The 25,526-nt window shown below is 51.0% G+C and overlaps 9 protein-coding genes across 9 annotated transcripts; 7 read left to right on the top strand and 2 right to left on the bottom strand.

The window, feature by feature from the left end:
- Positions 1-5,101: 5,101 nt before the first annotated feature.
- BU26DRAFT_569885 (uncharacterized protein) lies at positions 5,102-5,700 on the top strand (the record flags this gene model as incomplete). The annotated part of the gene is made up of 2 exons (XM_033833939.1): positions 5,102-5,598; positions 5,649-5,700. The coding sequence occupies 2 exons, from the start codon at positions 5,102-5,104 to the stop codon at positions 5,698-5,700; spliced, it is 549 nt and encodes a 182-aa protein (XP_033679004.1).
- Positions 5,701-6,071: 371 nt separating this feature from the next.
- On the top strand, positions 6,072-8,503 carry BU26DRAFT_569884 (uncharacterized protein; the record flags this gene model as incomplete). The annotated part of the gene is made up of 2 exons (XM_033833938.1): positions 6,072-6,825; positions 7,242-8,503. The coding sequence occupies 2 exons, from the start codon at positions 6,072-6,074 to the stop codon at positions 8,501-8,503; spliced, it is 2,016 nt and encodes a 671-aa protein (XP_033679003.1).
- Positions 8,504-8,669: 166 nt separating this feature from the next.
- BU26DRAFT_112377 (uncharacterized protein) lies at positions 8,670-9,683 on the bottom strand. The gene is made up of 2 exons (XM_033819417.1): positions 9,323-9,683; positions 8,670-9,268 (listed from the first exon to the last, which is right to left on the bottom strand). Exons 1-2 carry the CDS (start codon positions 9,476-9,478, stop codon positions 8,837-8,839), a joined length of 588 nt encoding a protein of 195 aa, XP_033679002.1. The 5' UTR covers positions 9,479-9,683; the 3' UTR covers positions 8,670-8,836.
- An 865-nt stretch (positions 9,684-10,548) lies between these two features.
- BU26DRAFT_436284 (alpha/beta-hydrolase) lies at positions 10,549-11,754 on the top strand (the record flags this gene model as incomplete). The annotated part of the gene is made up of 3 exons (XM_033824169.1): positions 10,549-10,649; positions 10,703-10,776; positions 10,826-11,754. The coding sequence occupies 3 exons, from the start codon at positions 10,549-10,551 to the stop codon at positions 11,752-11,754; spliced, it is 1,104 nt and encodes a 367-aa protein (XP_033679001.1).
- Positions 11,755-13,735: 1,981 nt separating this feature from the next.
- BU26DRAFT_554747 (alpha/beta-hydrolase) lies at positions 13,736-15,924 on the top strand. The gene is made up of 2 exons (XM_033832282.1): positions 13,736-14,214; positions 14,271-15,924. Exons 1-2 carry the CDS (start codon positions 14,062-14,064, stop codon positions 15,780-15,782), a joined length of 1,665 nt encoding a protein of 554 aa, XP_033679000.1. The 5' UTR covers positions 13,736-14,061; the 3' UTR covers positions 15,783-15,924.
- A 460-nt stretch (positions 15,925-16,384) lies between these two features.
- On the top strand, positions 16,385-17,422 carry BU26DRAFT_436607 (Spo7-domain-containing protein; the record flags this gene model as incomplete). Its single annotated transcript, XM_033824183.1, has 1 exon — positions 16,385-17,422. A coding segment is annotated over one exon (1,038 nt), but the record flags the coding sequence as incomplete, so codon positions are not given.
- An 824-nt stretch (positions 17,423-18,246) lies between these two features.
- BU26DRAFT_534187 (M6 metalloprotease) lies at positions 18,247-20,301 on the bottom strand (the record flags this gene model as incomplete). The annotated part of the gene is made up of 1 exon (XM_033831205.1): positions 18,247-20,301. One exon carries the CDS (start codon positions 20,299-20,301, stop codon positions 18,247-18,249), a length of 2,055 nt encoding a protein of 684 aa, XP_033678998.1.
- A 1,087-nt stretch (positions 20,302-21,388) lies between these two features.
- Positions 21,389-23,662, top strand: BU26DRAFT_523534 (uncharacterized protein). Its single transcript, XM_033830070.1, has 2 exons — positions 21,389-22,422; positions 22,471-23,662. Exons 1-2 carry the CDS (start codon positions 21,882-21,884, stop codon positions 23,514-23,516), a joined length of 1,587 nt encoding a protein of 528 aa, XP_033678997.1. The 5' UTR covers positions 21,389-21,881; the 3' UTR covers positions 23,517-23,662.
- A 162-nt stretch (positions 23,663-23,824) lies between these two features.
- On the top strand, positions 23,825-25,048 carry BU26DRAFT_523533 (NAD(P)-binding protein). The gene is made up of 4 exons (XM_033830069.1): positions 23,825-23,929; positions 23,981-24,232; positions 24,283-24,565; positions 24,619-25,048. Exons 1-4 carry the CDS (start codon positions 23,888-23,890, stop codon positions 24,879-24,881), a joined length of 840 nt encoding a protein of 279 aa, XP_033678996.1. The 5' UTR covers positions 23,825-23,887; the 3' UTR covers positions 24,882-25,048.
- The last annotated feature ends 478 nt before the right edge of the window (positions 25,049-25,526 follow it).

Here is a 25,526-nt window from a genome sequence, read left to right as displayed (position 1 = left end):
AATGTAGCAAATACAGTAATTAGAAAGCTAGAGAATAGAAGACTAGTAAATAATACTATAGACTATACTACCTAGATTAAAGATACTATTCTATACTAAGAAATAATTTACTAACGCTAGACTCTTACTTAACGTTAAGCTCTACTATTATTATAGTCTTTGTTCTTACTCTTATACTTATACTTAGTAGCGTATAGGTGTTCTTAGATAACTACTAAAACACTAGTATAATCTTTAAGCTACTATAGAACTTAACTAAACCTCTATAGTAGTATATACCTTCTTTCTACTATACTCTTACCTTTTAACTTTTCTTCTAGTTCTTTCTAGGTACTGCTAAGCTAATAGATACTACTAAGCTAGAAGGTAGCTATAAGATTTATCTTCTCTAGCTTATTAGTATCTTGCTATATATATATTATCTCTTTAAAAAAGGTAATAGCTATAATAAGTTTAGCGTTAGCGCTTATAAACTACTCTATAGATAGTTATATTTTAATCTACTCTATCTAAGCCTTCTACTATAAGAAGTCTAGCTTAGAAGCTATCTTATCTTTAAAGTCTAGATCTCTCTATATAACTATGTCTTTAAGCTTTCTCTTATATTAAGTACTAGAGACAAGCGTACTAGATTAGTCTAAAGATATAGTTCTATTCTCTTTAGTATTAGTTATATTAGTATTTAATATAGAGAAGGTTAGTATACTAGAGCTATATAATTAGTAGTATATTTAGCGTAGCTATATCTAGGTATTTTTACCTAATAATAGAGTTACTTTATTATTAATAATAATTAGATTATCTTATATTACTTATTAGCTAAGACCTTAGAGTTAGTCTAGAGCTATACCTTATAAACCTTCTTCTAGATTACCTTAATTAAAAGGCCTACTAGTCTATTCTATAGGCTAGATAGTAGTTATCTTATTAGTAGTATCTTCTACCTTACTTCTTCTAGTATCTTATATATCTTCTAGGCTATTACTATTATATAGAACTACTACTAAGAGCTTACTAATAGTAGAGTTATAGTTCTTAATTAATTTACTATTCTTAGAGATAGAGTAGAATCTCTAATCTTATTATATAATTATAGTAAAGACGTAGATAAGAAAAGCTACGTAACGTTTATACTCTATCTATACTACCTTTATTTAGAATATCTTATCTATATTAGAGAGTATAATAGAGAGCAACCTAGCGTTACTACCTTTCTCTACCTTACTAGCGTGTATTCTAGGTCTATTATCTAATTATAGCTTTATAGTATTCTATACTACTATAGCCTTCTCTTTTTTAGCTAGTAGGTCTAGTAGTAATTTACTTATATCTACGTATGCTAGTTATTAGACTACCTTATATTACGTGTCTAAGAAGGCTTTATAGCCTATAGTAAAATCTTAAGTAGTAGCTTTCTTATTCTTAGTTAGTATTACTAATAGAGCTATAGCTATTCTATTACTACTTAGTTCTATAATAGACTTATCGCCTCTTTTAGAGTTACTATACTATTAAGCGTTCTATCTTATAGAGCTACTCTCTTTACCTAGTAGGCTTAAGAGAGTGTTATAGCTTATTATATAATAGAACTTATAATTAGTACTCTTTCTAGTAGCCTCTTAGTCTTCTATTAGTATTTCTATTAGAGTTATAATAGCTTTACTTTCTATATAAGAGTTTGCTAGAGTTTTACTAGATACCTTAGTATAAAGTTTGTTTACTATAGTAAAGACGCGTAAAGGCTTATTATAGATAGCTTCTACGTTAGCTTAGGTAGAACTTAGCGCTAGCGCTAGATAGGTATAGTCTACTAAGTTGTTAGAGTAAACTAGAAAGGTATTACTCTTAGTAATAGTATTAGCTAGACTTAGTTCTAGCGCTTAATCGTCTACTATAGTATTAGTATAAGCTTTATAGATATTATATTTAGTAATAGCGTAGGCCGTACCTAGTTCTAGCGCTTAACTATCTACTATAGCGTAAGCTTTAAAGATATTACGCGTAGTAATAGCGTAAGTAGTAATATCTATAATAGCTTACGCATAAATTAGCTTAGGTAAGTCTACTAGTATAGAAACCGCGACTTTACTATTATGTACGCAAAGTAGATTATAGATAGCCTAATTAGTCTTAGGTTAAAGGTCTAGTAGTACCTCTATCTAGACATAATTATAAGAACAAAGATAGTATAGATTAGCCTAGTAAGTTAATTAGTTAACGCAAGTAGAGTTGTAATACATAGGCTATACTTCTAAGCTCTAGTCTATTATAATTATAGCTTATAAGAAATTATTATTACTAGCTTTATATATATTAGATACTCTAATCTCTAGCTTATTCTCTAGCGTATCTATATAAGAATAGCTTCTTATAGAGGCTTCTTATTAGCTATAATTAGCGTAGAATAGGTTATAGTTAGCAACGTCTTTAGTATTATAAGCGTTAGGTATAGTAGGTAGTAGAAGCTAATTACCTTCTAGAAGAACTAAGTAGAGTTAGGTATAAGCTTAAAGGTAGAAAAAAAGTAACTTACTAAATTTTATAGTAGCGAAAAGTTAGATATAAGTACTAAGCCTCTTTTTTACTCTATTACGTGTAATAACTATAGTAAAATTTAGAAGAAGAGTAATCTTAGAATTTATAAGAGAAAATAACGTATATAAGTTAGAAAACTTATAAAAGCGTAGACTTACGCTTTAAACCTCTTTATATATTACCTATACTACGTACCTAGCTTACTCTAGCCTAACAGAAAAGAGCATGTATAAAGAAATTAAGGTAGGTGCTTATAGATCTAGTTACTTAACTAAGAAGTCTAGAAGAGCCTATAATACGCTAGTTCTTAGAAGGCTATTAATAGATAGAAGAAGAATTCTAGAATTCTGTATAGCGCTATATATATCTACCTTACTATTTCTCTACTTTAGTAACGCGCTAGCTACGCGCTCTTAGCGCTTATATTACTAAGTAGGCGCCTTTTTTTAATAGTAGAGTATAGTTAGCGTAGTACGCGCTAGAATTTCTAGAGTACGCGTTTAAGATAAAGCTACTCTATACTATATATCTCTAGCGTAGCCTTATTCTAGAACTTAAAATTTAGTAGATATAAATAAAGTCTTAGGCCTAACGCGCGCGTAGGTAGGCCTACGTTCTAGAGCTTAGTAATAGGCTAAGTAGGCGCCTAGACCTAGAAAGAAAGACCTAGAACTAGGTAGAGCGAGGCCTACGTTGTCTCTAGAACCTCTAGTAGCTAGAGCCTAGAAAGAAAGTTCTAGAACTACTTAGAGAGGGCTGTATTAGGCCCTATAGTAGGTATTAAGTTTAAGAATATTCTTCTTAGAAACCTAAGTTATATAGGGTAGTCTTACTAGCGTTAGTTCTAGAACCTTCTTTCTAGAGTATCTATTATATTATATTAGTATAGTAAGTAGAGCTCTTAATATTATATTTATATTCTACCTAAGCTAGTATAAATAGCTGTACTAGCTAGATTAGTATTACTCTAGAACTACTAGTTTTTATCTAAAAGTTGTATATCTAGAAATCTAATACGCCTAGAATATAAGTAACCTAAAGAGAGGCTAAACCTAGAGTTAGAGTAGAATTTAGGCTAGCGTCTAGAGCTAGAATAGAGTGTAGCTAGACGTAGATACAAGATAGTACTTAGTAATACTATAGTTTGTTAAGGCGTAGCAAGAAAGCTCTAGCGTTAGCTATAGTAAGGTATTTTACTAATTAAATTAGTTTTAATATAATATAGCGTGCAGCTTTAAAGCTAGCTTATATAGTAGGTTAGTAGAGCGTTCTTACTATAGTAGTAATATAGATTACATAGAGTCTTAATCTCTAATAAGTTCTTATTAAGCTAAAGAATATAATTAATTATACTATCTATTAGTCTAAGTAGAGTACTAAATAGTATACGTAACGTAGCCTTATATTATTAAGTTTAGAGATAAGAATGTAGAGGTATTAAGCTTTAGCAAATTCTAGAATTAGTATACTTAAGGCTATTAAAATACTAATACTAGTATTAAGTATGTAAAGAAGTAATAAAATAAAATATTAATCTATCTAAGATAGTAACGTAAATAACATATGCTAGAAGTATTATATAGGTGCACTTACTCTTTGCGCTAATAATAAGAAATAGCGTAGTAGAGTAGTAGGCACAGATCTACTAGGCACGGGAAGTAAGTAAAAATAAGAGTAGTAGATTATAAGGTTTAGAGTAAAATAAAACTAGAACGCGGGAAGCCTTTTATAGCTAACGTTAGCTAGGCTGCTTACTATAGAATTAAGTAATACACATAGAATAACTACGAATCTAAGATTTTCTAGGCTCCCAAAATCGCTAGCTTAGAGGCCTCCATTTTCGGAGACAAACCCCTTTAGAAATAGAGGCGCCTAAGCCAACACAATATAGTTTAGCAGGAAAGACGGATAAAGTATAGTTATAAGGCAGCGATTTAAGCAAGATAAACGTGGGCGATAAGGCACAGCCGCGATTAACATGCATGGTGCGTTGTCGCTTGTAGCGACTACCTAATAAACTAGTTTTCTCTACAGCGATATCCAGCCAATGCAGACACCTAAGCTGTAGCCTAGCGTAACTCTATAAGTCATTACATACAGATTCGAACTTAGGCATTTTCTGCCTCTATTATCCTTTTACTATTTAAAATGCCAGAGCATGCGAGTTACAATAGTACTATTATCCAAGGCCTTACGCAGGACGAGGTCAGTAGGGAGGCTTGGCAAGCAAGGCTAGACACTCAGTAATAACCAATATAAAGGGGACTTCTAGGAAATATACACGGTATAGAGGCTTTGCTAGTTTTGTAGCATCCGACGCAGACCTTTCGTCGCTTTGACAAGCTAAATGCTCGAGTTCTAATAACACTACAAGACTATCTTTCGATGCTCAAAGAGGAGCTTAGCCGGCTAGGTAACAAGTATAGTGCTCGGGAATCAGGCGGTGTTAACAACGACACTGTCAGAGATGACAGACCAGACCGAATTTAGCTACTAGCAAGATAAATTTAGAGAATATAGTAAGTGTCTGTCCGTTTGCGAGAGCAACCACCAGTGGCACTAAATCATGCTAGACGAGCTCCTTCGTGCCCACTCGGATCTCAGAACGCGCCCTCGCGCACCAAAAAGAAACGTCGCCCACGTCGGGAACTGGTTCTGCAACAACGACGGTGCAATCATGGAAGAGGAGCGCAGATCCATCTCGCACAAAGAGGATCTGATATCGATCGCATATGCCCAAAAGCCGACGATGCGGCAGTTCCTCGAGAGCCACATCATATTTCGACTGTGCTGGTTCTGGAGAAAGAAACCGCCACCAGAGATGCGCGAATGCTACAAAGAAACAAGATTCTACAGTTCCGATGAGCGGATCGATTGTTACACCACTATCGCAATCTTCGTGACCGGACTGCTCATGTTGATTGCACCTTTGTGGACAATGAACGTCATCTCTCGTCCCTACTTGAAGCTGGGTGTAATCACCATATTCATTGTGATGTTCTTGAGTATAGTGTATTACGGAACGGCCGCGAAGCCATTCGAGACTCTAGCGGCTATAGCAGCGTAAGTTGTTCTAATAGAGCGGCTCATTACTAGCGTGCTAAAGCTTTAAGGTACTCTGCGGTACTCATCGTCTTCCTTCAGTTGAGAACCAGCTCTTCGTGATGGTCTTTCATAGGTAGCGATCACTGGATTGGGAAAATGGGAAAATGACCATCTTAAGCCCGTTGCGTTCTCTTCGAGCGCAGCGTTTATACAACGCCTGTGATGAGCTACGCCGTTCTTGATGTACTCGTTGACTTGTAAATCGAGGAGGCTGATGACTTCTGATTTTGATTCATACGTTCCCAAAACATTGTACGTTAACAACCGTCGAACCCATCCTAAGTGCTTTTTGCTGCACATTGCGCTGAGCTATATTTCAAAATCTCAATTACATATATACCTCAAGCCATTATTATCACTCTTCTCTCTCCAATATCCCTTCATATCCTGAAAATCTTACCCGATCTTTGTCTACACAGGACGTAGAAGTCATGGCACCCACCACGACCGCCCCTATCCGCCCGCCCGTACTCTTCACCGACCTTCCTCCCTTTCCCAGCTTACTCCACCCACGGGCTTTCGGTCTCACGCACCGAGATTTTACCACGGAATTCTCAGCAAAGCCTCTCGCCAACCACATCATCGCCATCACTCTTGCAGCGCTCGGCGTCGCCGCTCTGGTGGGGATTGCCATATGGACGAAGTACCGATTCCTCCCATGGTACAACAAGCGCAAAGCTCAACGAGCTGAAGTGGAGAAGGCACAGCAAGATCAAGACCAATGGCTACGTTTCGTTCGCAAGTCCTATCGGCATCGGCTTGATCCAATCCCCGAGGTTCACAGCACGAGTGACCTCGAAAAGGCTCTTAACGAGGTTAGTCGCGACTCCGACCAGTCATCCCTGAGTGACCTGCCACTGCGCAATTTACTTGCACCTCCGCATACTGCGCCAATTGTAGTAACGGAGCTCACTCTGCCTACGGGAGAAGGAGTAGTTGAAGACGAACAGACTCCCGCGAAGCGTCTTGTCTTTAAAAATGTCCCACTGCAGAGATTCGCGCCTCAGGGTTCGCAACACGGGTCTGGTGAGTCCCAGCGTATGCAGACAAGCGGAGGGTATCAGAACGTGAACGGTGTGTTTAGGAAGGTTGAGCATTCGGAAACTTCGCGGTCTTCTATCGAGTGCTCTGGCGAGGAGCTGGCAGTTAAAGATGAGTATGGACCCCGTGAGGATCAGAGCAAGGGTACGTAGTCACAGTCACTGAAATGGTGGCGTCTGGAATTCCCCAATGTCCTTTCTATACCAAATGCTACCTTGTTTTTCCAGACAATTAGAAATCCATGGCTTTACGAGTTCATCGCGGTACGAGAATGGGAACGTAAAATTTAACGTATTGGTGATCGTCTACGAGCCGATGTCTGTCCACCCTCGAAAGCATTCCAGAGCTGGACTCAACTCTTTTCCGAAACCTCACACATTGTGCGTCTGCGCGCTCGTGTTCTCGCCCGCGATCTCCGGCGTGCCAGCCGCTGCAAACCAACATTGTTCGTCTCGCACGCGCGCATCACCCCAACTGTTCGTTCACAATCCATGCTCACAACGCTTCAAAGCTATAACTTCATATCGCACCCTACCATGACAAGCAGACAAGATTCAAAGAAGGGGAGCAACAACTACAACAAGTACATTCAGCTGAGCTGAACAGGCGGCAAATGGCTGGAGAAAACGTTGTCTACGTCACTGTCACAGACTTCACTACCATCCACGACCTACCAACCGGCTTCACAACTCTTACATCGCCAAAGACGTCGGTTGCCTCTACACCGGCCGGCAGCCTGCAGACTTCAGCATTCCAAACCATCACTGCATCTTCTACGCTCACTTCGCCCTCCGCAACAGCAGCCCCCTCCGTAGGCGACGTCCTCAAGCAACCCAGAACAGCCGTCATCGCTAGCCTAGTCCTCGCCGGCGTCATCATCATCGGGCTCATCTACGTCGGCGTCGTCGCCTTCATGTTCTGGTCGAAGTACAAGGGCAAGTGCCCGAAGTGCGACGAGCTGACGTCCGAGATTCGGCGGTTCCAGAAGGGCGATCCAATTTCGAAGCATGTAGTTCGGGCGAGAGAGCGCGCGAGCGCAGTGGACGCGATCCGCGACGCTGAAGAGGGCGGTCGCCCGTTTGAAGAGATCAAGCTGGATTCTGGTACGCCAGACTCGCAGCACCAAATCAAGGCCAACCGGGCCACGGCGTTGGCGAACCTGGAAGGCAGAGGCGCGGTAATGGAGGTGAAAGATATAGACAACCACCGTTGGACCTTCTTCTCCTTCCTCACGGACCACAAGCGCAGAGCTAGACGGAACGCGAAGCTGCGCGCGGCGAACCCAGATCCACAGCAGGATGGAAGCCAGGATCGGTACTTTACTGTTCAGGGACCCGAGGCTTCTTCGCGCCAATCCACCCGTCCTCCTCCGCCCCCACCGCCAAAGGCCTACTCTCCAAGTTCCTTCTACTCCTCAAACTACCGCGCACCTCGCGTCTCCGACTCCCCGCCCGGCGACCTAGCTAACTACCCAACGTACGCCCAATACTACTCCGAAGCATCGGACCGCTACGGCGTAGCTGGACCAGCTACCCCTTACCCGATGGAGCAGATCGATCCAACGGATGCCCTGGCGCAGCAGTATCGGCAAGCTTGCTACGATGCTGGGCGCGAGGGCAACCCGCATCGCGAGGAGGCGCGGCGCACGGTGGTGGATCTTAGGGAACGCATCGAGCAGCATCGCCGTCGCTCGCGGGCTTACGGTGGACTTCCGCCGCTAAGTCCTCCTAGGGTGTTTGGGGATATAGATATCGATGGCAAGACGGGTGATGGGGAGCAGACGTGGGCGGCGAAAGCTAAAGGGCTTTTTGGTGGCAGATAAGTGTCGAGAGCGCTTCACTTCGAGGTTTAAATGGAGGCTGCACTTGTTGTATGAGTAACTGGTATGACGACGCGGATAACAGGCCGGAAGGCGTCTGGAGTACGGTTCGCCGTCTGTTGTATCGATAGGATCTCACTAGAGTACACTTGAGCTTTCTTCATGCCCGCTTTTGGAATTAGTAATAAACTTGATTTAAAACATGAATATCGTGAGCCTCTGGTGATGTTGATCGTACTTTCTTCTGAAAGTGCGTATCTGCACTGTCCACAGAGGAATACCGGGTGACAAGGCGACTTAAAGTGTGTCCAGAAGTCCTCGGGCGGGACCACCGCCTCAGTAGCAGCCACCCTCATAGGGATCCGACAAACGGATCTGCGTCCCATTCTTCCTCTCCCTGTTCTCGGCGTAGAAAATCCACTTCTTGTCATACCACTCTTTCAGATCGACACCTTCAAGTGTAACCGCATTGACACTCACATAGTGAAGCGGTTTCCCAGTAATAGAAGAAGCGCTCTCATGAGGCTTAGACCTCCACACCTTCTGCACGTTCCCCTCACCCTCTCTGCCCGCCCACTTATCTACGTCTACCTCTTCTTGCACCCACACGCCGCCCATGCCGAAGGTGCGGCACCCGCATTTCTTGCAGAAGTACCAGCCGATCTTGCCAGAGAAGGCGCGGTAGTCACCGAGCTCGTCGATGGTTGCCGGAGAGGTGAGGATGAAGTGCCTATAGGAGTTGATCGGGCGGCAGTGGAACATTCCCATCTATTCATAGTTAGAGCTAAGGAATCTGTCAATGGGCCTGGGTATTCTGCGGACCTTCTGGCATGTAGTGCAATTGCATTTGTAGATGCGGACTGCTTCAACGAAGGGATCAGGGTCCGAGCTGGGAGGTAGCGTGAGGCGGAGCTGGTATTGAACGTCGCCGCAATGGCAGGAGCCATGGTAGACGTTGGTAGAAGTTTCTTCCGACATGCTGAGATCAATGAAGCAGGACTCGGGTTGAAAAAATTGGACTCAGGAACTACGCTTGTGGGGAGAAGGCGGGGTTGGTGGTTAGAGGACTTTAAGGCGGCAAGGCAGCAGCTTTATACGCGACCTGCTATCAGGGCTTAGGTGAGAGGCAGGAAAGTGCGCGCTCCTATAGGGCGTACACGAGTGTACGTTACCAGGTGACACCGCGATGTGCGCGGCCGAAACGCCTCAGGCGTCCAGGGCAGCCCCGCGATTTTCCTTGTACCGATCCATTGACAAGCAACGTACGGCACGCAAAAGGAAAACACGCGACAGAGGAACGAACAGGGGATGGCAAGATACGATAGAGGACCTCGGGAAGCTGGCGCTGTCAAAGATGAGTCAATCGAAAGGAGACGAGGCGGGCTGGAATGGAAGGATGCACGCTAGCCAAAACCGGAAGGCATCCCACACCTGGGCAGGCGCTGACTAATTCCGCATGCTCAGCATCAGGCAGCACAGCTTTCTACGGCTCACCGCAACGCAGAGAGCGCTTTGCAACTCTCGTGTGCTATGTAGAAACCCCTGAGCGAATCTCAGCTCATCTACTTCGTGATTGGCGTATGAAACAATCGGATGACATGCTTCTCGGACGCGGAGTTTTGAGGCGCCATACCATTCGCTGCCAATGCCCTCACAAAGCCCTTCGCAGTGAGCCTCGAGTCGCCGCTAAAACCTCACAACTTTCTCGCATTGAGCGTGTGCAAAATCGGGCTCTTTATATTGATGGTCAACGACGTCATACCTAGGTACTAACGAAGGCCTCTGTATCCCAAATAAGAAAGATCGCGAACTGGAGGACCGACATCAAAGTACGAAGGACCCGTGGACCTGAGTTTGCATCTATGCAACATATTCCACACTATTTCACGAAAACAGCACAGCTTGCGAAGGCAGCAACTCAGCAATTGATGACCCGGGGAAGCCAAAGCTCTAAGACGCTAACCGAATATGGGAAGGCGCGCGGGCTTCGCGATCTTCCTCGACCTCCGTCCCGGCCGAACCCCCGGAGACGACACAACCCATCCATCATGAGCGGTCTTGCTTCGAAGATAGGGCTAACCATCGCCTGTGTGAGCGGAATATGGATTCCTGCCACACTTCTGTGTTGCGTACCGTGGGTGCAGAAACAGTGGGTTGGCTCAGGCGCAGGCACCCGCTCCATCAACGGCTAACAATGATTAGGATGCTGTACCTGCAATGGGTGACTTTTTGGCCTGGAAACTGGCTTGACGAGCCTGAAAGAGCTGGGTTTCTAAGTACGTGCGATGAGCGGCCTCGCGGGGTAATGCATGTTGACGGAGCCAGAGAACCAAGTATTGCCGTTCCGCATATCGACCAAGGACGCGGAGAGGTTGTTCGCGTGGCTCATCGCCCCGTTGGGTGTCTACTCGAGGCACGCGGACCAGTTCATCCACGAGAACGGAGACCCAGACCATGTGGAAAGCCGACTGGCTTTCAAGCTCCTGAGAGATGATCCCGAGGCGCGGCTGCTCATCTACTTCCATGGAAATTCTGGCACTGTCGCACAAGGACGGCGCACCGAGGAATATCGTATGTACTCCTCGGGTGCCTCCGACAAGGTATTCGTCCTTACATTCGACTACCGCGGGTTTGGCAAATCGACCGGAACGCCGTCGGAAGCCGGTATCCTGAAGGACGCCGAAGCCGTCGTGGATTGGGCTCTCAACGTCGCCAAGATATCACCCGACCGTATCCTTCTCCTCGGCCACTCACTCGGTACAGCTATTGCAACCGGTATTGCGCACCACTACGCCAACCTCGAGTCACCGATTGAATTTGCGGGCCTCATTCTATGCGCCGCATTCACGAATACCGGCAACGCCTTCTCCGCATATGCCATCGCTGGCGTTGTCCCGATTCTGGCGCCTGTGAAAATGATTGCACCACTTCAGGTGTGGTTCAATCGCAGGATGCGCGATACATGGTTCACGGATCGCCGACTCGCTGAGCTCGCTCACCAGTGCGAAAAGCTGCAGCTCGTGCTCGTCCACGCGGAGGACGATGCGACTATGCCTTGGAACCAGACTGAGGAATTGTTCAAGTCTACGCTTAAAGCCGCCGCAGAAGAAGAGATACCAAAGCTGAAGGTTATTGACCTAGGTGAGGCCGGAAGACAGGAGGCGTGGACCTCGGGGACAAGGAGTATAACCAAGCTAATTGCAAAGCATGGCAGTAAGTCTCCCATTTTCACTCCTAGCGGCACTGGTATTTAATACGAGTGCTACAGATCATGATGTGATAATGAAGTGGCCACCGGTCTCACTCGCAGTTTTGGAACTGTTCGGGCTCAGCAATATCCACCCCCGCCAATAGCGGCCTTCCTCACAAGCCCCAAATCAATATCCTCTTACATCCACAACATATACAATGTTCTGCTATATTACCGTGGAATACCCCCCAACAACCCGGGGATTCAGGTTGACCTAAAACGACGCGACCCCCCTATCATCGAAGCACAAACGACATTCACGACAACAATCACAATCTCTAACCTACACGTCTCTTTCTATTCGTCCGGCCCTAGCCCAAAAATGCTAATAAACTTAAAAGAAATCAAGGGCCCACATGTTAACGCTGTCGAGATGGTGTGGTTCGCTATCCTCGCTATTCTACCCGGAGTCATCGCCACTGCGATTGTGATCTGGGGTCTGTTCATCTATGGTCGCGATTGCTCGTGTTGCTGCCGGCGGCGCAAGAACGGCGGAGAGGCGCAGATAGAGGAGGATGGGAACGCAGGGACGAGCGAGGAGGCGCTGTTGGAAAATGTGAATGTGCTGAGGACTCCGGATCCTCCGGAGATACCTGAGTGGCTGGCGTCTAGGCGAACTGCTATGGAGGCTGGGAGTGGACTGGATGAGGGGTTGGGTGAGCGGGCGGCAAGGGGAAGTGAGATGCGGGAGACTCCAGTGAGCCCGAACGGCCTCGTCTAAGAAAGCTGCGTCCGCAGCGATGTGGAAGCTGCAAGGATGGGGTGTATGGACTAGCCAACCCGTCTGCCTTCCACATCCAGGAACGTCAACCCACTTCAAACCCCTGCGCAACGCCCACCTCGTTCTCAATCCTTATCGCCTTCACCGTGAGCAGACCCTCAGAGTCGCGCTCTAAACAAGAATTGCTTCCTTCGACCTGTTCGATCCATTCAGCATCGCCATCCCGGACGCACTAGATACCTCACCAGAGCTTACGTACTGTCAACTATACACCGTCGATATATTTCAAGCGCACCTCGCCTATCCGCTCGAGTACATTCCGATCCGTTCGCCTCGTTCTCCTGGCTTGCACCCTGAATAAGCCTCCACTTGCTGCGCCACGCCATCAGCGGCAAGAACGACGAGTACTTCGGCGTAGAGACCTGCTCAATGAAGAAGAGGTAACTGTGGAGCAATTGAGGGGGGATTATTTGCAGAATGTTGATACTGGGAGGATAGGCGTTTCGAAATGTTTGTTGATTGCGTAGCACAGTCCGAGTGTCGAATGAAAAAACTAATCGATTGAAACAGTGTGCCAGGCCTGAATTAGTTCAGTGAGGGTATAGCCCCACAGGTTGCCATCTCATTCATGGGCTCTGTCGGATCGATAACGGACGTTCTGCGCTGTGTGTGCGCAGTCGTTGTTCAGGTGTGATTGATGCTCGCACGCTCATTGGTCAGCCTATTTACGCTGGAATTGGAAGGAACCGGAACGCAAATGCGTATTTACATAGGCGATTTCCGAAGACGGAGTGAAATGTATATACTAAAGTCATTAAGTGCTGTGTTTTGTCTTCTAGGAGTTAAGGGGAGGGGAGAAGGGGCTATGCCAAGATCCTCGGACGAGTGAATTCGGGATGCTGATTCAAGCATTTTCCTCTGCCTCGGGATTTGCTGGCGTACCTGACGCGGCCCTGATAGTATGCGCGTTTTATTGATTATGTATTTTTTTGTCTCTTCGTAAACGTGAGTGGTGTGGGCTCATGCTTTGTTGGTTGAGCAAAGAAGAATGGCGAGGCGCGATATGAATTGAATCGTACCTAGAAAGAATTGATACGCGTCTAAAAAATATATGAGAATTGGCGGCCGTTACATCAGTCACCTTGTGAGCAGAGTACAATACTTTGGAATGCGAAGCATCGTGAAGATCGGGCATGCGGGCGGATTTTCCTCCGGTCCGGACCGCGACATGATGCGTCGATAGCCCTCTTAAGTCCGCCACAACGCGAGCAACCACTCAGCAGCGCCTACCATGTCCCTATTCCGCCAGCAATCTGGCCGCCGCGAGACCTACGTCAGCTCCCCTGCCGCCCATATATAAACGCACGCAGCGGAGCCCCGGGTGCTGCACCTGAGGCATTCGCTGCACCCCGAACCGTGGCGACCGTGAACGTTTCAACCTTCTCCCCGCTGCGCTTGCTGCGGCATTACCTCCACGCCCGACCGAACGCGAAAAGTGCGGTCTGCAAGACTGTCGGATTTGGTGGCGCGAGCTATATTACGATCAGTTTGTCGACGCCCATCAGGATTGATTCGAAGGCCCAGAGCACGATGGCTGCGGCGCAGAGCGATGGCGAGGATATGAGAGGCAGGACGCAGCAGAGTCCGCTGGCGTCGCAGAGGGCGAGCGAGCAGGATCAGACGCAGCAGGGACGGTTCGCGCAGTGGTTTCCGCTGGGCGCGAAGGAGGGCTTCAGTCAATGGGTGAGTGGTTCTCGATTCCAGCCTGATGGCTGAGCCGGGCTGACGTCTATGAACAGTGGGCTGGCACCTCTCCCATGGCCACCGAACACCGCGTCCTATCCTTTATCCCTTACTTGCAGAAGCCGCCTACACATACGCAAACCGGATCCGCGCCTGTGTCCGCCGCGCCCTCATCCGCGGATCTCACGGCCCCGCCAAAGAACCCCGAAGCTCACACCACGACCTCGAGCATCACGGACCCGTACGGGCCGCGAAGATGGAACTCAGAAATGGTGGAATTGAGCGGCAAAGGCCGCGCGTTGAACGAGTTCTCTATCGAGCGGGTGGGTGAAGAGGTGGAGCACAACCTCGTCATGCTGCACGGCTATGGTGCGGGCCTGGGCTTCTTCTACCGCAACTTCGAGGCGATATCGCGCGCGGAGGGCTGGAAGGTCTTCGCGCTTGATCTGCTCGGCATGGGCAGGAGCAGCCGGCCTGCGTTCAGAATCCACGCCAAGGACAAGGAGAGCAGAATCATGGAGGCGGAGAACTGGTTCATTGATGCGCTCGAGGAATGGCGTATCAAGCGCGGACTAGAGCGCTTTACTCTGCTCGGTCACAGTTTGGGTGGCTATCTGGCTGTTGCTTACGCTCTGAAGTACCCGGGGCGGTTGAACAAGCTGATTCTGGCGTCGCCCGTCGGTATTCCGGAGGACCCTTATGCGGTTAACGAAGACCTTCCAGACCCGCAGGACTCGACGATGGCCAACGAATTCACACAAGACGCTGCCGACACGCGGAACGGCGTGCCGCCCCCGACAGCAGATAACAACAACTTCCTAAACCAGGCTAAGAAGAAAGAAGAAACAGGGAAGGATAAGAACCAGCCTCCGAGGCGGCGACTGCCCGGCTGGATCACCTATTTATGGGAGGCCAACATGATTTCGCCTTTCTCGCTTGTCCGCTGGAGCGGTCCGCTTGGTCCCCGTCTCGTTTCGGGCTGGACCTCACGCCGCTTCTCGCACCTGCCGGAAGAAGAAGCTCAGGCGTTGCATGATTACAGCTACTCCCTCTTCCGCCAGCGAGGAAGCTCGGAATATGCGCTTGCATATCTGCTCGCACCCGGCGCTTTCGCACGAAGCCCGCTTATCAGAAGGATAGAAGGTGTTGGTCGGCAATGGATTCAAGCGCACAGTGTGCCGACAGTAGATGGGGACACGCCGCCAAAGAAGTGCCACAAGACGCGGTCGAAATCGCCAGCTCCTTCAGAGACCTCGGCAACACAGTCTTTCGCGTCTCGAGAGGGTCAGCGGGAGAATGGCATCCCAGTTGTATTCATGTACGGCGAAAACGACTGGATGGACGTTGCAGGCGGTTTCGCAGCCGAAGAGAAGATCAAGCAGGAGCGCAAGCGAATACTGGCCACCGCATCGGCGGAGGAGAGGAAGAGGGACCAGGGCGAGGCGAAGGTCATCATTATTAATAAGGCGGGACATCACGTCTACTTGGATGGCTGGGAGCAGTTCAACCACGTTATGCTGGAGGAGATGAGGGACGTGGAGCGCAGGGCGCGACGACTGCTGCGCTAATGTGCTTTTGATTCACGAAGGGCGTTTCTGGCATACACCATCCCTAGCGAAGGACTGGTTGGGTGTATCATTTAGACTTTTGTAGCAGTAGTTCCTGCATCAGCGTTGACAGGGTTAAATCTCTCCCCACAATCTGCCCTCGACCGTACTTCTTGCCCTGCATATGCAATCCTGACTCGAGCAAAATGTCATCCCGCAAAGGGCAGATTATGGTTCGAGATTCGAATAGACGGTGAAGAAAAGGGATATAGCCTTGCCTAAGCTGTTATAGTTCCCAGGGTGTAGCGGGGTGGTTTGCATGGCCAGCAAATCCCTGCTTTCACCGCACCTTTAGCGAAGCAGCCGACATCATCACGGAGGTCCGCCCGCGGCGAGACATGCTCTCGCGATACGCCGTGCCGCGACCTCATATAGCACACCGCCGCCCGTTAATAACGTCCTTTCGTTTCCCATATACTCGTTCTTTTCAATCTGGACTCTTCGCTTTTTTAGCTCTCGCGAGCGCGATACCGCTGGAGCTGCGTCATCTCGTGCCGCAACCTCGTTCACATGCCGACATCAACTCCATAGCTCCAACGGACCCCAGTCCTCTACATGCCGCAATGGCGGCTCCAAATACCTCAGCCCCCTTGCTGGATCAGATCGTCAAAGGCGCGCCAGCGCCCAACACCTCGCTCAACTCAGTCGCCGCCTCCGCCTTCGCGAACCCCCCCTCGCACGACGCAAACGACCGCCTCGCGCAGCTCAAGACGCCGCGCCCGCCGCACCCGCCCTCGGACCCGACGTCCCTCCTCCCCAGCTCCCCGCCGCAGATCTACCTCAACCTACTGATCCTCGAGGCCAGCCTGCGCAGCCAGTACCTCACGCTGCGCGCGCGCCGCCGCCAGAACTCCTTCGTCCTCACCCTGCTCGCCCTCTGGAACCTCTACTTCTCCTACGTGCTGTGGTTGCGGCCCCGCGACGACGGCAAGAGCATCGGCAGCTCCAAGTACTGGCTCGTCGACATCTGGTACCGCTTCAGCTTCATGACGGGCGCCGTCACCGCGCTGCTGTTCTGGGCCACCGGCCAGTGGGAGCGCGGCGTGCGCTGGCCGCGGCGCTGGATCGGCGTTGCGAACCGCGGCCTGCGCGGCATGAATGCGAAGATTGTGATTATCCGCGGCCCGTGGTGGAGCGAGGTGGCCGGCTGGCTGGCGTTCGTGCGCCCGTTCTCCGGCGGCCTGTGGGGCGGCGAGACGGGCGGGAGTAGCTACCACTACATCAATTTGAGCCAGGAGAAGGGCCGGGAGCTTGCGGATGGCGGCAGGCCCCGGCATCGCATGGTCGAGGGCGGGAAGGAGTATGCCGAGGAGGATATAGCGCCCGGCGGCGATATCATCAAGCTGCTGCTCTTGCCCAAGCCGTTTACCCCGGATTTCCGCGAGGGCTGGGAGATTTACCGCACCGAGTACTGGGAGCGGGAGAACGAGCGCCGCGCCGAGTTGAGGAAGAGGGTGCGCGCAAGGCAGAGGGAGACGGCGCGCGAGGAGGGCGGGTGGCTGTGGTGGACGGGGTGGCGGGGGTGGAAGCGCGCGAGGGGCATTACGGGGCGGAGTGGCGATGTTGAGAAGAGTGGACATGCTGCGCATGGGCACCATCATCAACATCATTTGTCGGCGACGGGCAGCTTGAAGGAGCGCAAGCGGCGCCCGAGCAATCTGCGTGGCAGAGACGGGTCGAACTCGCGTAGCTCGTCGCGGAGCACGACGCCCACGCCGGATATCGACGACCGTCTGCGCCTCACCGAAGGCCACAGAGAACGCCGCTGGAGTACTAGCACCACGGGCAGCACGGCGACGGCGACGCGCTCAGATTCACGCCGCAAGAAAACCTTGCCTGCACTCTCTACTACTGCTGCTGCCCAGTCCTCCCGTCCGGCTCCCCCGTCGAGACTCACGCCGTCCGGCTCGCGCCCGAGCACGCCGAATGAGAGTATGCCGTGGCATGCTAAGCGGCTGAGTACGCTGAGCACGGCGGAGAGTGCAAGCGAATATGACGGCGAGACGAGCGGGTATGAGGCGCTGGGGCAGGGACGTGGAATGGGGAGTGGAAGCGGGAGTGGGAATATGGGCCCGCCGTCGAAGCCGCAGGTTAAGAGACGGCAGAGTGGGGAGAGGGATAATGTATTCCCGAATGCGCCGAGCGCATGATTCGCGCTGCATTGGTCGCGAGTTCTTCTGTTTCTGTTTCTGTTTCCGTTCGTCTGATTTGTGATACCTTTGGCTTTGCGGTGCATTGGGGCCATCGCGCATTTCGGGAGCATGTAAAATGGGATGGGCATAAGGGTATATCGGGCTGCTGCATTGGTTCAATATATTGGAGCATTTTCTTCACTCCGCATTGGAACACCTTCATCCAGCATTGACATATTTCAACAGAATTCGTATTTAGCTCATTGCATGCATATCTCACATCCCCAGCTCACTCACGCCACAACCTTACACGTCCTACTAACCCTCACCTTCGGATCACTCTCGCTCGTCGCCGTCAGCGTCACCGTCGCCTCGCTACTCACCGCATAGCCCTCGCCTTCCGCGCCCACAGCCACCTTCGTCGTCGTCGACGCCCCGAACTTAGCCGTCGCCAGCGCGTTCGGGAGCGCGACTTTCCAGCCCGCGCCGTCCACTTCTGCGCTCAGCCGATAGATGTCTGAGCCCAGGTACTTGGACAGGTCCTGGGGGTGCGGGTTTGTAAAGTTTCCGGCTACGCCCGTGTTCTTCAGTTCGAAGGTGCAGAACGCGCCGTCGGAGGGTGTGGCGCCGTAGGAGAGCGTCTCGAGGGTGCCGGCGCTGAGTTCGAGGCCGTATTTGTTGGCGGATGTGGACGTGGACGTTGCGTTGCTAGAGGAGGCAGACGCTACGCCGACGGTGTAATGCAGCACCCCGGCCTCATCGCGGTTCACATCAACAACGTATAAATGCAAGCCATTCGCGCCATCCACATACTCGAACTGGCTCCCGCTCCGCGTCCCCGCGTGGAACAGCGCGTCAACCAGCTGTCTGTAATCGCCAATACTCCAGTACCGCGCCGTGCCGTTGGGCAAGTAGAAATCGACGACATGCGCATCCTGGGGGTTTGCATCGATCATCCACTGGAAGGGCTGTTCTTCGTCGGAGTTCTTGGTCTTGCTGATCATCACGCCGCTGTCCGGGCAGAAACTGTCGGCGCCCATGCGGTCGACGACTTCCATGTTGTAGTTGTCGTATTTGCCGCCGTCGCACAGCGCGTCGGCGGACACGTTGCAGAAGGGGGAGAGGTCGCCGGCGGCGCCGAACGAGATGTTGAAGCCTATGAGCCCGCCGGCGCCGGGGTCGACGGAGCGCGCTGTTATTTCGGCGACGACGGGGCCAGAGATGGCGAGCCCCGCGCGGGAGATTTGCAGGATGGGCGTGGTGTCTATGAGCGAGATTTGGTGCTTGTCGCGCATGGTGTGGAGAGAGCCCATGGAGGCGCCTTGCACGGGGGGAATCTGCCAGCGTGTATGGGGACCCCCTGGGCCGTTGAAAGACCCGCGGGAAAGCATGGAGAAGGGGCCTGTGTAGGTGCGGCGTGGGGGATTGCTGAAGGGGTTGTTGTAGTTATCGCCGATTCCCAGCAGATGCGAGAGTTCGTGGGCGAAAGTCGCCATCCCGGAGCTCTCGCCCTGCGTCGACGAACCCCCTCCCGCATTCGGCCAGATGGTCGACGCCGCAGCCCAGCTCGTCCACTCAACGTACCGCGTGTGCGCGTAGTTAGGCAGGGAGCTATTCCCCGGCGGGCCAAACTCGTCGGGCACGTCGTCTGGCGTGAGGAACTTCATCTCGCCGAACTCCTGCCACGTCGAGGACTCGTCTTGGCCTGCGGAGAGGATGAAGGCGAGCTCGAAGCCGTCCGCCGTCTCGTTGCCCACGTCTGCGCGCCAGGCGCCCAGCGCGTCGGTGCGCAGGTCGACGGAGCAGGGCCCTCCGCCTGCGGGACATGCGCCCTCGTTAAACCCACCCTCCTCATCGTCAATCCCATACTGATAGCTCTTGCTGGGCATGCGGTAGGGCCCGAAGACGGTCAAATTCACGCCGTATTTGCCGAAGGAGTCGCCCATCCAGTACTCGTGCAGCGTGTGGTTGCGGTTCAGCTCGCTGGGCGTATTCAACAGCGCCCTGTAGAACTCCGGCACGTCTTCGCGCGCCAGGCCGGCTGCGAGAGGCTGTGGGTTGCCGAAGATGTCGGAGTTGGCGGCCAGGGTTACGACGAAGGGCGAGTCCGGGTAGTCGACCGTCACCATGGCGATGTTGAAGTTGCGGTCTGCGCCTTGCCGCGAGGTGTCGCCCCAGTTGGTGCCCGGGGGCGCGACGAAGTCGGACCAGGTCATGTTGTCGGGATTTACCCATTGTTGCGGGTCGAGGATGGCGAAGGGGTCGGATGCTGTTGCGCGCGGGTGTAGAGCTGGGGCTGCGAGCGCGGTGTTGAAGAGTGCGCTGGCAAGCGCGACCACTGAGGTCATTGAGCGGCTCTTGCACGCCATTGCGATTTGCTCCTGAGGTCCCTCGCAGACGGCTACTCCCTGGTTGTCGTGCTCCGTCCGGATTCACGTCTGAAGCGCAGTGCGATGGCGCTGCAGAGGAAGGGAAGACGCCTATCAAGGCCCCGCCGACGCAAGATACAGGAAGGAGCGATCGAAAGCAGCAAGCGAGCCCTACATTTATATGAGGGCCGCATCTCGTACCTGTGTTCCTGGTGGATGGCGATTTAATTTAGCCATCCCTACGCAGTAATGCTGATCCTGGAGCTGGGGATCGTTTACGCAGATGCCTGTTGCAGATTAGCAGTCCTTGGCTTATCGTGCGACCTGCTGCTTCAAGCTTGATATATCATGGCCGGTCTTCTTGGGTGCGGAGGCAATGGAAGAACCCATTCCGAGGGCTGGGGAGACGGGACGGGTGTGATAGTGATGGGATGGGATGTTGTGTACTGGCTGACGGGTTACGGGCGCTGGAGGTTTCGTATTGCGTAGTGCGGGGTTCGGTTGGTTCCTGTCCCCTATTTAAACAAGCTCAACGACAGAGTAACACGGCATGCCCTTGTGGTTTTGTTTTGCAGTCCCACACGGCGTCCAGAACCCGAGTTCGAGATCCGATTACGATACGGAAGACATTACTAGACCTTGGATATTGCTGGTATAAAACTGGGCGACTCTAACCGAGAGCGTTGGGCCAATGTTGTCTGTATCTCCCTTGGTCGTTTTTCTTCGGATGAGGGCTGCAGCAAGGATTGCTGATGAGTGATGCAGAAGTCTGTATTTGGACTATGTGGATGTGGCAGATGAAGGAGGATGGTGAGGAGGCGGCAGTTATAGAGAACATTTCTAATTTTGCGGCCGCTGCTGCTGGGGGAAGTGAGGGTCTACAAGTCTTTGGAATGGTGGAATCGTTTGCATGCTGACGAGATGCTACACTTATCTGTGTAAGGGGTTGGGATGATGTGGGCAAGTCGTTACCTTGGAGATGAAACTGGGCAAGTCCAGCCGAGAGGCAGCTGAGGGTCGCACGTCATCATACCACCTCTCCTCCATCAGCCCACGCCTCTCCACCCACGAACACAATAATTCTTTTCGCGGGTTGTCTCTATAAGTTCTTTATCAATATCCCTAAGGACAGGGCCCTTAACATTGAGTTTCCTCTCGATGCGCTCTGCAGAGCGACCTATCCGGAGTGCGACGCCTCCTTTGCATCAAGGGTTAGCCCAAGGCTACAATGCTCTATGCCGTCAGCTGAACCGAGGCGCAAGCCTCTTCTTATGCGTGAGTACGGATTGCACCATCTGGGTCTTCTCGCGCCAATCAGCCATGTGTGGCGCTACTTCGCCCGACAGGCCCGACCTCACATCTCCTGACGATCGTGCTGTCGCTCATACTTAAAAATCGCTTTATGGGGCAAGTCGCGATGCTTTCTCCCTACGCAGTTCGTTCGGCGGCTTTCATCATGCAATGATCAGGACGGCCCCAACAACACTTTCCACAATGGCGCTAGCGTTCACGATCATCCTCAAGGTCCCCGGGTGCCTATTGTGGAAGAGGAACCCCAAATGAACCGACCGGCCGAGGGAAGCAGCGCAACGCCCAATCCCGCGACAGGAGAATGCTATTTCAAAGTCATCGACATCTTTCTAGACGGGAAACCGCCAGTCATTCGGGGGGAGGGATACACCGAACACGACGCTGAGAAGAGTATACTCGGCTTGCCGACACAGTTGGAGAACACAATAAGAGTATTTCTTGACGGAAGGAGTAGCAGGGTCGGACAATATATCGACAGCTATAGGACCCCTGAAGCTCCATATCCATCTTGCTTGTCACGGATAAATCCCCCTAATGAGCACGGCTGGATTTCAACCCGCGCTTGCTTCCCCTCTAGCCAGAGGTTACAGGATTATGGTATACCGGCCCTCAGACAGATGTGGGAAGCATCAGTCAGACCTGCCGCGTATCGAGCGCCGGCTTTTGCTAGACACCTTCGCAGCTGCCCGAACTGGTCGGATTTTGGACGTTCTTCAGTTGTCAAACAGGACGAATACGAGGCTCAAAGTGTTGCTTTCGCCGTAATGCACAAGGAAGGAAGGGCTGTTAGTATGTTCACATTCCGGCAATATTTGCTAAGATCGCTCATCTTTCTAGTGGTGTGTTCGGCGCTGAACGCATCTACCGACAAGATGCAGCATGCTTCTTCCGAAGCAATTGTGTGCGCCAATGCTGCCTGGAGGTGGCTCGAAAACATAGACCTATCTTTATCCCGACCGGAATGTCTCATACACCTGGCGGGCGGTCACGAAGAACTGGCAATCCGGCTTATTCTGCTTGAGGTTCTACTCGTGAACCTTCGCCAGACTTTTGCCTTCATCTCCGATCTTGAAAGTAATGAACCTAAGGCGATGGTGACCTCGTACATTTGGTCATTCTTCCATCCCAAGGAGCCGTTTCCAATCGCCTCCCGGCTCAATGGCATCAGCGGAAGGCTTCTGACACTCCAGGAGGTCGAGGATCCATTAATCTGCGGCGTAGCAGGGGTCGACTACGTATCAAATAGTGTCAGATTGATGTCAGAACGTATCCAGCTCCCCGCGCGGTTCAACAGCATCAAAGAAGAACTTCAGAATATTTGGGCTGAGTGCGACTTCTATAAGCTATACATTTCGCGCCGGAAAGAGAGGTATAACGAGGTGCATAAAATGCTGAGCAATATGCTCAGTATCAAGCAAGCGGATAGTGTCAATCGGCCTACACTCCTTGCCGCCTTGTTTTTACCTCTGTCTCTATCGGCCGGAATATTGAGCATGCAAACGAGATTTGCCGACCTCCACCTTCTTCTATACGACTTTGTTGGACTCATTTTCCTCCTCGGGACCGTTGCAGCTGTTTTGGCAATCCTTGATCGCCACGGTCTGCGCGTTTATGACCGCATCATCGACATAGCGTACGGATGGAGGACTGTGAGCAAACACCTGACGAGGGCGCTGCAATTTGCGATAGCCATAGTGTGGTGGCTCGTCTTCTTGGTATCCTTTTTGGTTGGAATGCTGAGTAGTGTGAAATTGGGATTGAAGGTCCTGGGATTCGAGGCGGCTGGTGTGGTCGTCTTGTGGCTTATTTCGTTGAAGGCAGTACGAGTCGCGTACGACTGGACCGTCGACCGCAGGGTACGCGCCCATTGGGACTGGTACTAACGGATTTCAAAGTCAACAGAGACTGCCGACAGTAATTGTAGTTGAGCAAGGGACTTGGTGGTTATACTTCGTAGTCGCAATGAGCTGCCTGTGCTTGTCCTATGACACGGGGAGCTTCTCCTTTTATGTCCCGCAGACGTAGCATCTATCACTTACCTCGAGTTACCGGTTCTAAAGTGATGCCCCGCACGGCATATCATATACCCGGCATCGTGGGTCGCCTGAAAATTGATATTACGGCGTAGCGATTTTGACAAGGCTGTATAAAAGCGGAGCCCACGCCTGCTTACGCTTGAGCTCACTAAACACTTCTAGCTCCATTATTTCTTCAAAAAACCTTCAAGACCCCCAAAAATCTATTCCTACTCATCATGGCTTCTTTTCGCACAACCGGAGTGGCACTAGTCACTGGCGTAAGTGCAAAGCCATCTGCCTCACCGCATACCAAAGCTGATTATTTGTAGGCTGCGAGTGGAATCGGGCGCGGGGCAGCAAATGCTCTTGCTGAAGCTGGCGCTAGAGCCATCGTCTTCGCAGACATCGATGAGGCCGGCGCTGCGAAGGCCTCTGATGAAAGCAGGAAGTTTGCGACAAATCCAGAGTACCAGACGCGTGCCTACGCTCTCGATGTCACAGATCCAAAGCGGGTCGATGCAGTTATTAAGGAGACGTATAAAGAGTTTGGAAGAATTGATTACTTGGTGAATAGCGCTGGAGTAGGCAGCCTGTTTAACCATTTATTGCACAGGGGCTGACCTCTCTCCAGATAGATACTCTCGCTTATGCCGCCATCCCCGATAATGATATGGACGACTACGAAAGGGTCATGGCCACAAACGCCCGTGGCATGCTGCTTTGCTCTCGCGCCGCAGTCAAGGTCATGGAGAAGCAGGAGCCTCGCACCTTTGCAACGAAGTTGGGAGCTACGAGAGATCTTGGACGCGGGACGATCATCAATGTCACGTCTGTACTCTCGTATGCGGCCGTTCCTGGGAAGGTGGCATACATCGCCTCGAAGCACGCCGCGTTGGGAATTACAAAGGGCACGGGTAAGTGGCAAAGTTCTGTCCAACGACACATCGTGACTGACACCCGCCCACAGCGCAAGATGCCGTGGGTAAAGGCATCCGCGTCAATGCCGTCTGCCCTGCCTGGGTCAACACCGCTATACATGAGGCTGAACGCAAGAAATTCCCGCCAGTGCAGGACTTTGTCAAAGCAGCATCGCCATTGGGTCGACCAGCGGAGCCGGAGGAAGTCGGAGAGGGCGTGGTCTATCTTTGTAGCCCGGCGGCTTCTTATGTCAATGGGATTGGCCTGATCATCGACGCGGGGCTTACCTTGACCGTCCATCTAGGGATTTGAAGACGGACAGAGCGACGGGTACAAAGTGGATGGATGCAAATGGAACCGCGCTCTCCTTACGCTTTCATACGGTAACGCCAAAGTAATTTTGATGTAACCTCGTTTTCTACGTAGGACTCGTTTGGAACTCTCAGGCATGGGGTGAGACTAGTGCATGAGGCTGGAACCTATAACATCTTATACTTGTATTGACACCGACCATACCATCAAACGCCTTGAAATGCAACCTTCTAGGCTAACAACACTGAAGGATAACGCTGGGCCACTTCCGAGCAGACCACATATTTCAACCCGGAACCAACCACCGATCTCACTGCATCAATAGCGCAGAGCCGATCCCGGCGGCGAACATCGATGCCACGGTAACGATACTCGAGACCGCGAAAAGAGACATCCCACTGATCCCATGCCCCGAAGTGCACCCGTTCGCAATCCTCGCTCCTAGCACCATGACCAAACCTCCAAGAACGCCACGCGAAGCTGAAACACCGATACCGGTCTCAAACACGACTGACGGAATTGAACGGGTCAATGCTAAGCTGCCTGCAATAACACCGGCCACGAAGTAGACGGACCTCAAAGGAGGTCGCGGAACACCCTTCAAGTCCTGCCCGGACAGCGACTTTACTAACCGCCAGAAGTACG

Source organism: Trematosphaeria pertusa (genome assembly GCF_010094035.1).
Source record: "Trematosphaeria pertusa strain CBS 122368 unplaced genomic scaffold BU26scaffold_16, whole genome shotgun sequence".
Lineage (NCBI taxonomy): Eukaryota > Fungi > Ascomycota > Dothideomycetes > Pleosporales > Trematosphaeriaceae > Trematosphaeria > Trematosphaeria pertusa.
The sequence above is the reverse complement of the archived record's forward strand: the minus strand, read 5'-3'. Positions and strand labels throughout refer to the sequence as shown.